This window comes from Oryx dammah, unplaced genomic scaffold, assembly GCF_014754425.2.
Source record: "Oryx dammah isolate SB20612 unplaced genomic scaffold, SCBI_Odam_1.1 HiC_scaffold_27, whole genome shotgun sequence".
Taxonomy (NCBI): Eukaryota; Metazoa; Chordata; class Mammalia; order Artiodactyla; family Bovidae; genus Oryx; species Oryx dammah.
In genome coordinates, this window is record NW_024070211.1 from 13,925,131 (window position 1) to 13,937,231 (window position 12,101).

Sequence of the window (12,101 nt, forward strand, 5' to 3'; positions counted from 1 at the left end):
AGGTGCGCTCTGAATGCAGCGCAGGCGGAGGCAGGAACGTTGAATGCATGCGAACGTAGTGAATGAACGGATGGACACATGAATGAAGGTGGGATGGACGCGTGAAGTCGTGAGCTGGGAGGGACGAGCCTCTCCCTCCACCCCCTGAGACTCGGGGATTGGGAGACCTGCAGCCGAGACAGGCTGGGGGCCCCCTCCCCGCCCTGCCCCTCCCGCCCCGACCCCCCCGCCACGACCCCCCCTCCCCGCAGCGCGCAGCTCCGCGGAGCCGGCGCCCAGCCACAGCCCGCGTCTGAGCCGGCGCTCGCGCCCAGCCGAGCGAGCCCAGACAAGGGAGGGGGCTGCCCCAGCCCGGTGCCCTCCCCCCGGTCCCAGGCCCCGGAGACCGGCCTTCCGGGAGGGGAGACGAAGTCCCGTTACACGATCGGGGGATCAGCAGCCGAGGACGCCCAGGTCCCGAAGCCAACAGGTGAGGGGCTTGGGGGACCCTGGGCCCGGGGTGGGCGGTTCCAGAGGACCCTCGGCGGGAGCCAAGGGTCTCGGGAGCTGTGACCTGGGTGCTGGGAGGCTGGGTCCTCAAGCAGGCTCTGACCTCTTTCCGGCAGGTTCCTAAAGAACCTTTCGTGCCCACAGCCCCCGAGATGCAGTGAGGTCCCGCTGGGGAAGCAGGTCCGTCGGCGCCAGGTGGGGATCTAAAGGAGAACCCCTCATGCTCTTCCGGGGTCTCCAGGGATCCGCAACCCTCCTAATACACATCTGGGGTCGTCCAGGCCCAGATTGGTGGGAGGAGGGGTCTGAGCGAGGGAGGAGCAGCGGGGTGCGAGGCCAGATTTATGAATGAAGAGGGCGGCCGGCGCGCCGTCCAGCGACCCCTAGCGGCCGCTGGGGCTCATCGCGGTCCAGGGATTCAAAGCGAGGACTATCTGGGGCCGGGGGTGCTGACCCGCTCAGCCCCTGGGCCTGGGGCTCTCCCCTCGCTTTCAGGGAGGCTGTCAGCTCCTCCCTGCACCTCCACCCACACCGTGTGTCTGGGTGGGTGTGTGTTCACTTAGGAGGGTCTGGCAGGCCTGGTGGGCGGGGCCTGGGTCTCTGAAAGCCTCCCTTGATCATTTTTTTTACAACCCCGAAATTCAGGCCCGCGAACTGACTCAGGAGAGAAGGTGTTTGCAACCAGGATGGCTTCTCCTTCCTAAGCTGTGGTGTTTGGTGGACTCAGACAGACCATAGTGGCCTTGTGACCTTGAGCAAGGGGCTCCACCTCTCTGAGCTTCTGTCTCTTCTACAAAGCGGAGCTCTTCTTAATAGTGGTAACCCGCAATGGCAAGGAAGCCAGCCAGTTTCTGGGTAAAACCCTTGGCTTTCATTAGAGGTGATTTCTCCTCACTGGCCCTGTGAGGCAGGTTCAGTTATTACTCTATGAGATAGATGGGGAAACCAAGGCTGAGAGGTGAGTTGACCAACTGATGTGAAATGGGGATGCAAGGCTTTCTCCAACCATTTCAGGCTCACCCTAACCCACATGATTGTGAGAATTAAGACAGAGCTTATCCGCGCGTAACCCAGCACACTCCCTAATGTTCCCTTTCTTCTTTCCTTCCTTCAGAAGGTTTGGGGCTGGGACCCTAAACACCTGAGCGCAAGACTGGGTCCCCCCGCCCCCGAGGGAAGTGGGCTGAAGCCTGGCCCAGGTGCACCCCTCCCCGGGGAGAGCCTGGGATGCCCATCAGCCTTAGTGGCTCCTGAGCTCATGGAGCCCTCAGCCACCCCAGGGCCCCAGATGGGGGTCCCCACTGAGGGCAGGGAACGGTCCCCGGAGCCTCCAGACTATGAAGACGAGTTTCTCCGCTATCTGTGGCGTGATTATCTGTACCCAAAGCAGTACGAGTGGGTCCTCATCGCAGCCTACGTGGCTGTGTTCTTCGTAGCCCTGGTGGGCAACATGCTGGGTAGGTCTCTAGGTCTCTGGGGGTGCTGCGGGGTCCCCCTGGGGACTGGGAGGGGTCCTGGGCCTCACTTCTCTCCCCAGTCCCTACCGAGTAGTGTGGGGAAGGGTCTCGCTGCTGGTGCCCAGCTGGACTGGGCGTGGCTCTGCCTCCAGCCTCATCTCTTCCTCCGCTCACCCTGCAGTGTGCCTGGCCGTGTGGCGCAACCACCACATGAGGACGGTCACCAACTACTTCATCGTCAACCTGTCCCTGGCCGACGTGCTGGTGACGGCCATCTGCCTGCCGGCTAGCTTGTTAGTAGACATCACTGAATCCTGGCTCTTCGGCCATGCCCTCTGCAAGGTTATCCCCTATCTACAGGTGAGCTCTGCCTGGGTGACCCTCGTGACCCCTCTGACACACCAAGCACAACAACCATGGCCTTGCTAGGTCTCAGGGACCCTTAGTCTTGACTTTCAGATGGTGGCTCAGTACCTCGGCAGGGTCACCCTCTACTGTCACCAAGAGCAGGCTACCAGGCCTGACACTTAAGGACACAGACACAGCCCTATGTACGGAAACAGAGAGCCCCTCCAGGTCACACCTGCAGACATATACACAGTCATTTGGGGATACATGTACAGTAGGGCACACGGTGGAAGAGACAGGCACAAGCTTGCTGTGACAGAGTGCTGGGCCTGCTCCCTGATCCGGAGGTAGGGCAGATTTGAGGGGGCCTGCTGGAAAGAGTCTGCTCCCCTTCCCTCCCCTCCCACCCCTGGCCAGGACCTTCCCTTTCCCAGTGGTGGGAATCAGAATACCCAGTGGGGTTGGCGGGATGGAAGGAGGATTGGCCAGAGGCCAGGGTTTCATCCCTTGCCTCACCTCCCTATACCCCAGAGGGCAGGGGGCACTCCTGGAGCCAGTGCTCACCTGCATCTCTGGCCTTGGTTCATCTCTGCCTCCCAGAATGAGGACTCTTTCCCCTTACAGCCTGGGGAAAGGGATGAAATCCCAGGGCAGAGAGAATGCCTCTTGGTTTTCCTATTATATTGAGGTTTTCCACTCAATTGATTAACTCCAGCCACCCTGAAAATAAAGACAGGCAGGTGAGGAAATTCACCTAAGGCAAGTTATTTAACCTTTCTGTTCTTCAGTTTCCTCATCTGTACCTTGGAGGTAAGAGTACTTACCTCATGGGTCATTGTGAGGATCCTGAGAACAGTGTCTGGCACGTAGTTATTTCCAAAAGTGTCAGTTATTACACCTGCTATGTGCCAGATCTCAGGCTGGATGTTCTCCACCCATAATTTCATTTATTCTAAAAAGAATCCTGCCAGCAGGATGATATATTCTCACTCTGCAGATGAGGCTCAGAGAGAGTAAGTGACTTGACCAAGTCTACCCTGGCAGTAAGGCTTCCCTTATGGTTCAGATGGCGAAGAATCTGCCTGCAGTGAGGGAGACCTGGGTTCGATCCTGGGGCTGGGAGGATCCCCTGGAGGAGGGCATGGCATTCACCGGAGTATTCTTGGCATGGAGAATCCCATGGACAGAGGAGCCTGGCAGGCCACAGTCCATGGGATCACAAAGATTCGGACATGACTGAGTAACTAAGCACGGCACAGCACCCAGGCATAAGTGGTGGAGTCAGGATCAGCGCTGCACCTGGAGGCCTGGTATTTGTGGGCTGTGAGCTCCATCACTCACCCCATGTCTCTGGGTGGCCCCCAAAATGACGGACACTGTGTCCCCATGGGGCAGGCAGTGTCTGTGTCCGTGGCAGTGCTGACCCTCAGCTTCATCGCCTTGGACCGCTGGTATGCCATCTGCCACCCTCTGCTGTTCAAGAGCACTGCCCGGCGTGCCCGGGGCTCCATCCTGGCTATCTGGGCTGTGTCGCTGGCCGTCATGGTGCCCCAGGCTGCGGTCATGGAATGCAGCAGTGTGCTGCCCGAGCTAGCCAACCGCACCCGGCTCTTCTCCGTCTGTGACGAACGCTGGGCTGGTAAGAGTGGGAGCCTTGGGAGGGCACCTGAGGCGGGCACCTCTGGAACACATACCCAGCGGTAGACATCTCCCAGGGCACTTTTGCAGTGGGCACCCCCGGGTGTGGCTCTCTTGGGAGGACTCTAGAACAGGCATCTACCAGGGTTACCTCCAGGGTGGGTACCTCCTCTAGGGTGGACATCTGTGCCAGGGTTCCTCCAGGATGGACACCCATGGGCTGGGTAACTCCAGGGTCTCTCTACCAGGGCTCCTGCATGGGGCTGAGCTGCTGGCTTTGGCTCTAGTCGCGGCTGGGTGGTGTGGCTAAGCGGGGCAGGCTGGGGGCCCAACCCTTCTATCTCTTGGCCCCTGCAGACGATCTCTATCCCAAGATCTACCACAGTTGCTTCTTCATCGTCACCTACCTGGCCCCGCTGGGCCTCATGGCCATGGCCTATTTCCAGATCTTCCGCAAGCTCTGGGGCCGCCAGGTGAGGCCCACTCTGGTGTCACTGTCTGGTCTGGGAGGGCACAAGGGTCCTCATCTGAGGGAGTACACAGTCCTCTGCCTTCAGAACATGCTGTTCTGGCTGCAAGCAGAGAGGCAAGGCCTAGGGACAAACTCCAGGTCAGAAGTGTGAGTGTCAGCCCTGGAACCAAGTAGTGATTGATACTGTTCTAGTAGCAGTAGCTGCCTGCCACTGCCCTAGTGTCAGTAGTTATCGGGCACTCCCAGCCAGTCTTGTATCCTCTCCACCACCAAACATTATCCCCAACTCCATATATGAAAGAACTGAGACCCAGAGAGGCAAAGCAACTTCTCCCAAATCCTTCACAGTGAGTGGAAGATCAGGGACTAAAACCCAGGTCTGGGGGTTCCAATGCTCGGTTCAGGGCCTCAGCAACAAGAAATCTACCTCTGTGCTGCTTCCCAGTTAGGCACTTGGCTTGCAGTGTCTTCACAACGATTAATATTTAACCGAAGAAGCAATATTACCCACAATACAAACACTGAGTAAGGGCAACCAGTTTGCCAGAGCCAATGAGTAACAGCCTTCCTGGTTCCAGAGCCTTCCTTCTCTCCTCTATTACGAACTGACAGCAAGTTCCATGGGGTGGGGGGTGGTGTTTGCCAAGGGAGGGGGTGCCCTGTGGCCCTTGGTGCTGGCATTTGTTGGGGTGAGTCCTGGATCAGTGCCTGGACAGGGAGAGGATGCCAGCCTGAACACGAGCAGGCTTGTGGTTCACCAACACTTGCCATCTGCTCCTCTCAGTCCCCCAGTCAAGATGGCAGGAGTCACTGTCCTTACCAACAGGAAAAAATGCAGAGTGAGGGAAAGTCACTCAGTTGTGTTCGACTCTTTGTGACCCCATGGACGTACAGTTCATGGAATTTTCCAGGTCAGAATACTGGAGTGGGTAGCCTTTCCCTTCTCCAGTTCTGATATAGATTCTCAAACATTGTGCAAAGTGAAAGTTGCTCAGTCCTGTCCGACCAACAGGAAAAACCAAGGCTCAGAAAAGAAAAGTGAGTCACATACCAAGGTCACATAGCTCATGAACGCTGAGCTGGCCCTAGACCTCAAGTTTCCTGAACTCTAGCCCCATGCCCCTTGCTGTAGGGTGATTCGGGTGTCTAGTGTGGGAGAGGCTGTGAAGGTATCTGTGCTGCTCCAGGAGCCCAGAATCATCATAGGCCTACAGGCACCGACCTAGGCTGGGACCTGTGGTCTGAGGCCCAGGCCATTCCATGCTGCCACCTGTTCACCCCTTGCTTGGGCCTCCTAGAGTCAGGCACAGGCCAGGGGAAGGCACAACTCATCACCACTGAGGAAAGATGGTTGGGTAGCTAGGAGGAAGTTCAGGCCCCAGGCTGTGACCTGGGGACTTGTCGAGGGTCCCCTACCTCTTCTACAACCAAAGGCCAATAACATGTTCCCAAGAGGTATATTGTGGGAGGGCTCACAATGAGCTAATGGAAAAACGGGAGTATACTCAAGTCCAGAATATTGGTCTTTATCATGATTATTAGTTCCTTCCTACTGCAGGGGTTTGTACCCTTGCTCGCTTCTGCCCTGCCTGAGTCCAGCCCAGCAAAGCAGAACACCCCTCCCAAGGGGCTGTACCCACAACTGCTGTCTGTGTGCTGGACAGATCCCTGGCACCACGTCAGCTCTGGTCAGGAACTGGAAGCGGCCCTCAGTCCAGCTGGAGGACCGGGGGCAAGGCCTGGGTGCAGAGCCCCAGCCTCGGGCCCGCGCTTTCCTGGCTGAGGTGAAGCAGATGCGTGCTCGGAGGAAGACAGCCAAGATGCTGATGGTGGTGCTGCTGGTCTTTGCCCTCTGCTACCTGCCCATCAGTGTCCTCAATGTCCTCAAGAGGTGAGAGCACATGGGGAGCGATTGGGGGTGGGGAGAGGTGGTAGAGTCAAGAGAAAGGAGATTTCTCGGCTTTAGAGAAAGAACTGGCCCACTGCTCATTCGCTGTGTGACCTTGGGGCAGTTGTTTCTCTTTTTTTGAGCCTCAATCTCCTGATCTGTAAAATGGGAAGAATAACCCGCCTGCCTCCTAAGGCTATCGTGAAAATCCTCTCATCTGTTCACTCAGTCATCGGGTTGTAGGGGCCGGGAACAGGGTGAACAAGTGCAGGGTACAATGTCCTGCCTTGGTGGAAATGATATCTGGTGGACATGAATGGACATATTAATATATTACAATGTCAGCCAGTGATAACTGCTAGGAAGAAAAAAATAGGGAAAGGGGATAGAAAGTGACAGTGGCTGACATTGGTGGCGATTTTTAAAAATCTTTTTTTGTTGTTTTGTTTTAAGATGTAATGATTTTTTAAAAAGGCCTGAGAAAGTGACAGGGGATTTCCCTGGTGGCTCAGACGGTAAAAAAATCTGCCTGCGATGCAGGAGACCTGGGTTTGATCCCTGAGTTGGGACAGTCCCCTGGAGGAGGGCATGGCAACCCACTCCATTATTCTTGCCTGGAGAATCCCCATGGACAGAGGAGTCTGGCAGGCTACAATCTATGGGGTTGCAAAGAGTCGGACACAGCTGCGTGTCTAAGCACAGCACTGTGTGCTCAGCCCTCTGCTGGGCACCAGCGTGGCTTGCTGGTGATTGCCTGGGGTCCTTTGGCTGAACACGTGGCCGTGGTGGTCCCTCCTTCCCCACTGTCCCCCCACTCTCCTCAACTTTAAGTGAAGCGCTTTAGAATTAAAACGGGGTCCAAATTCTGCGTGGTTACAGGCCACCGGACCTGGGTGTCTCATCAGTGGAGTGAGGAGGATGAAGGACTTGGGCCCTTCGGGGTGCTGGGGTGAGCTGGATGACGAGCCCAAATGAAGGGAGGGACCACGCCCACGGGTGTCTGGAAGAGCAGAGGCCGTGGTGGGGTGGGGGTGGGGAGGGCCAAACACCAGGCCGTTCCACAACGTGAGACAATCTGAGCATGAGTTTGTGCTCCGCCACTTCCCAGCTGTGTGATCTTGGGCACATCACTTTGCTTCTTTGAACCTGTTTCTCTGTTTGAAAGTCGGATGATGTCTATGACTCGCCATGCTGCTGTGAAGACAGATGATAAAGGGAAGGGGAGCCCCAAGGGAGCAGACGGCCAGTGACTGAGCAGAGGTGCCCTGGCTCCTGCCCCTAGGCCCGCTTCGGCCGTATGCTCTGTGCTCAAGAACCCCAAACTGTGGTCAGGAACCCAGACCAGAGGCCCAGGGAAAGGCCATCTGGTGAACAGGAGGGACCGTGGGACTCCTGTACTTCACAGCCATTCATGAGTTGTGTGACCTTGGCCAACTCACTTTCCTTTCCTGAGTCTTGGTTTTCCTGTATGCTAGACGAGGATGGTGACTCCTGCCTGACAACACACACACACACACACACCCCGCTTCTGAGTGTCCTGCCCTCCGGTCCTAGGGTGTTTGGGATGTTCCGCCAAGCCAGCGACCGGGAAGCTGTCTATGCCTGCTTCACTTTCTCCCACTGGCTGGTGTATGCCAACAGCGCTGCCAACCCCATCATCTACAACTTCCTCAGTGGTGAGTGGACTGGAGACGCAGAGTAACAGAGGGTGGGAACAGTCCCCAGGACAGCAGTCTCCGCACCTCCAATCCAGGCTGAATAAAGCCTGGGAGGATACACCTGCTCCCTCCTGGGGACTGTGACCCTGCCCTGGGCACCCCCACTCAGGGGGGGCGGGAGGTGAGGAGTGGGAGACAGGCCACTCTCCCAGTAGTGGCCGAAGAAGGTGTCCAGCACCTGGATCCAGCTTTGCAGATGATGCAGACCAGTGGGTGGGCGGGAGCACTGGGGGTGGGCCAGCTCCCCTCCACCCCTGCCTGACACATGCAGAGCAGGAGCACGGATCAGCCAGTCTGGTTGACACAGGCTCCAGATGGAGCCCCTGTGTGAAAAGGTGACCGCATAATGAAGGCATGGAAGGAAGGAGGGCCACCAGCAGAGGCAGCCCAGGTAGACACATACTGGCAGTATGGCCAGGATCTGGAGGGGCTACCCCTGAATCCACCTGCCTCCAGCACCACCCCTGTCACTCTCCAGGCATCTGTGGGCCCCTCTCCCTGCAGGTCTCCTCTCTCAGCTGTCCCACAGCCCCTACCCCCTTCCACTACCTCCCAGCCTCAGGGCGGAAAGGCCCCACCCCGGCCCCCGCCTGGGCTCAGCAGAGTGTGACTCACCAGACCTCTGACTTGGACCAGGCCTGAGAACCAGATGACTCTTCAAGCCTGGACACAAAACGATTTTTGCGAAAACGCTGAAAAGTTAAAGGAGGGGCCGGGGTCAATAACTTAGCCTTCACCGAGACTAAAGAATCACTTAACAGAGGCTGGCCACTGGTCTCCGGCTCGGAGAACAGAAACGAGCATGTGACGGAGAGCATTCCTTCACTGACTCTACATTTACTGAGCGCCCACTCTGTGTTGGGGGCTTCCCTGGTGGCTCAGACGGTAAAAAAATCTGCCTGCGACGCAGGAGACCTGGGTTTGATCCCTGAGTTGGGATGGTCCCCTGGAGGAGGGCATGGCAACCCACTCCATTATTCTTGCCTGGAGAATCCCCATGGACAGAGGAGTCTGGCAGGCTACAATATGGGGTCGCAAAGAGTCGGACACAGCTGCGTGTCTAAGCACAGCACTGTGTGCTCAGCCCTCTGCTGGGCACCAGCGTGGCTTGCTGGTGATGAAACGTGGTTGCTCAGTTACAGCACCGTCTATTGCCTGGGGTCCTTTGGCTGAACACGTGGCCGTGGTGGTCCCTCCTTCCCCACTGTCCCCCCACTCTCCTCAACTTTAAGTGAAGCGCTTTAGAATTAGAACGGGGTCCAAATTCTGCGTGGTGACAGGCCACCAGGCCTGGATGTCTCATCGGTGGAGTGAGGAGGATGAAGGACTTGGGCCCCTCAGGGTGCTGGGGCGAGCTGGACAAGCCCAGGCACCGGGCACAACGCCTCGTTTGAGGGCCACTGCTGCGGTCTTCACCACCGCAGGGCAGAGGTGGGCAAAGCCTAGCCGCAGATGGTGAGCCCTGAGCCCCTTCACCTACACGCCGGCCGGGGTGGAGGTGACCTGAGGTCCCTGAGCCAGACGCCACGTTTTGAGCCGGGCTCAGAGCCAGGGCACTGTCAAGGAATCAGATGAAAATTGCATTTCTCCTTGGGAATCTGCTCCAGGGCCCATCCTCTCTCTACCTGGCAGGGGCAAAGTCGCCTTGGGGCTGTCTCCTGCCCGGGGCTACCCTTCCTCCCTCCACCCCCCGCCCCCGTTCACAGGCAGCTTGGCTGGAGCTATGTCGGTGTTCCTGGGCCGAAGGCCACCTCTGTCTGCTTATGGCTGCGTCTTCTGTCTCTCAACCAAGGCAAATTCCGGGAGCAGTTTAAGGCTGCCTTCTCCTGCTGCCTGCCCAGCCTGGGTCCCTGCGTCTCTCTGAAGGTCCCCAGCCCTCGCTCCTCTGCCAGCCACAAGTCCTTGTCCTTGCAGAGCCGGTGCTCTGTCTCCAAAGTCTCGGAGCACGTGCTGCTCACCAGCGTCACCACAGTGCTGCCCTGAGCGAGGGTCGTGCTGGTGGCTCTGGGCGGCGTGCAACCTGTCCTCTGCCTGGGCTGCTCCTCTGGCTCCTGGGGGGCCCACCCCCACGCCTCGTGGAAAGACTGCTGCTTGCAGTGTGAGGCCGCCTGGGGCGCCACTCCTGGTTTTCTGCCTGTTTGCCTCCGGGCAGTGTCACTTCTTTTCTCAACTGTGTCCCCAGTAGGGACACAGGATACGAGGATTAAGCACGCTCAGGATAAATGGAAAGCTCTCTGTAAACTGCAAACCATTACAGACAAGATTATCATCTCTCTCCTCTCACTTGGCCGTACCCCATGGTACCATCCATCGCCATCATCCTTCCAGAGTTTGGCCCGCCTCCCAGAGACCTTCTCCTACCCAATTACAGGTCTTCCCTGGAGTCTGCTTTAAGGATCCCAGCAGGCTTTCCATCTGGTCCAGGGGCTCCCTAAAGCCCAGGCTGCACTTGGAGGCCGCTCCTTGAGGCCTGTGTGAACTCATCTGAGCCCAGCCCCTCTCTGGTGGGAAAAGAGCCCCCCGCCCCTCACCAGGTGCCAAGTGCACACACCACAGACTGGACCCCACTGACTGGTGGTGTCACAGAACACTCTCCATGTGGCCGTTTGGCAAGGAGGCTAGCAGCCTGAAGCAATTGTCATTAAAAGCCTGGCACTGACTATTCTCTATGTCATTGCACAAAATCTGGGCTTCTTAGGTTAGGAGGGAGAAGGTAGAGAGTGAGAACCTGGGGAGGAGGGAGGGGTCAAGGCAGTACTGGAAGGCAGCTCTCTGCTGACCCCTCCCACGTCTTGCCCTAGACACACTGAACCCCAGGTGGCTCCTGGCCAGGCCTCGGGGCTCACAGGCTGCTGCCCCTCACGTGGCGCGATCCTGGTGCCAGGACCTCAGTCGTGGCCACATCTGTCAGCTCCTGGGCCCAGGAGCCTGTGGAAGGTGAGGGGGTGGGCAGAAAGCAGGGTTAACCGGTTTACTGTTATCTTCACTTTCTTGGAGATCAGGGCTTGCATTTCTTTTCCGTGAACTTACCAAATAAAAAGAGAAAGCCAGGGACTGGGCTCGACAGGCTCCATCTGCTACCAGATGATTAGAGGGCAGCTGGAGGCCCTGATCCTCACGGCCAGAGCAGGAGGTGGGATGCCTTCTGAAGGGCTCTCTGCTGGGAGGAGCAGCAGACAGCTGGCAGAGGCTGGCTCGGCCCTGTGCACTGCCGGCTCTGCTTAACCTGATTAATGACCTCGCCCGTCAGAAAATGGGGCAAAATGCAGCTCCTGCCAGGGACCCAGCCCAGGAATGCGTCAGCACCCCTCCTCGTGGGCAGAGCAGGTGGAAGGAGTGGTCTGCACCTGTCATCCCTCTCTCCAGAGGACTCGCCAGCCCAGCTCCTGTGAATCGTTGCCAGGTGGGATGGGGTGTCCCACCCTTTCTCCACTCGCCTCCCTCTGGCCTTGGGATCCAAAGTTGTCAAGTTTGTAGCCAGGCTTGGGGGGGCGGTGTGGTAGAATGAGGTACGACGGCTGGCCCCCAAGCCTAGAAGCAGCCATGACCGTAAGGACGCAGTTAGGTCCTGGGCTCCTCAGTCCCAGCACATGACTGGCACTGTTCTACACGTGGGTTTCAGTAGACACGTGGCTCAGTGGAGCAAAGAAACAACAGAAGCTTCCCCTAATGTCTGCATTTCTACCCGACCCTCTGCTGGTTGAGCCCAGCATCATGGTGGGCCTTGGGCCTCCGTTTTGGGGGACTCGGATAATTCAGAGGTCACCAGGGATGAAGCTCAGTGAAGAGCTTCTGAGGAGCCCAAGACTATGTGACCTAAGGAAGGGAGGCCCTGGGGGGAAACGCAGTGACAGGTTTCAGCTTAGGGGGCTGGCATGCTGAGGGTGAAACAGGTTCTAGGTGGCCTGAGAGAGAAAACCATAGCCAATGGGTGATGTTTCCAACGTGGTGGGATTTGGGATCCACATCAGGAAGAAGTCCCTATTAGTCAAGGAGGAAATGGGCTGCCTGGAAAGGCAGTGAATTGTCACTGGAGATTGGCAAGCAGAGGCCAGACTGACAGTGGAGTAAATGGAGGGGGTTCTAGCTCC

The 12,101-nt window shown here is 57.6% G+C and overlaps 1 protein-coding gene across 2 annotated transcripts; it reads left to right on the forward strand.

Annotated features, from left to right (window-relative positions):
- The first annotated feature begins 304 nt into the window (after window positions 1-304).
- On the forward strand, window positions 305-10,670 carry HCRTR1 (hypocretin receptor 1). Of its 2 annotated transcripts, XM_040228003.1 has the most exons (10): window positions 305-469; window positions 606-684; window positions 1,135-1,369; window positions 1,604-1,946; window positions 2,128-2,306; window positions 3,690-3,933; window positions 4,290-4,405; window positions 6,069-6,295; window positions 7,847-7,968; window positions 9,803-10,670. In XM_040228003.1, the coding sequence occupies exons 4-10, from the start codon at window positions 1,748-1,750 to the stop codon at window positions 9,991-9,993; spliced, it is 1,278 nt and encodes a 425-aa protein (XP_040083937.1). In that variant the 5' UTR covers window positions 305-469; window positions 606-684; window positions 1,135-1,369; window positions 1,604-1,747; the 3' UTR covers window positions 9,994-10,670. The 2 variants fall into 2 exon arrangements, with proteins under 2 accessions (XP_040083937.1, XP_040083939.1); XM_040228005.1 differs by having other exon boundaries at window positions 1,135-1,946; window positions 9,717-9,963.
- The last annotated feature ends 1,431 nt before the right edge of the window (window positions 10,671-12,101 follow it).

Excerpts from the sequence above, each read along its gene's own strand:
- HCRTR1 (XM_040228003.1), top strand. The coding sequence starts at position 1,748 with ATGGAGCCCTCAGCCACCCCAGGGCCCCAGATGGGGGTCCCCACTGAG. Across the intron at positions 1,947-2,127 it reads CCTGGTGGGCAACATGCTGG|TGTGCCTGGCCGTGTGGCGC; the intron begins GTAGGTCTCTAG and ends CTCACCCTGCAG. Across the intron at positions 2,307-3,689 it reads AGGTTATCCCCTATCTACAG|GCAGTGTCTGTGTCCGTGGC; the intron begins GTGAGCTCTGCC and ends CCCATGGGGCAG.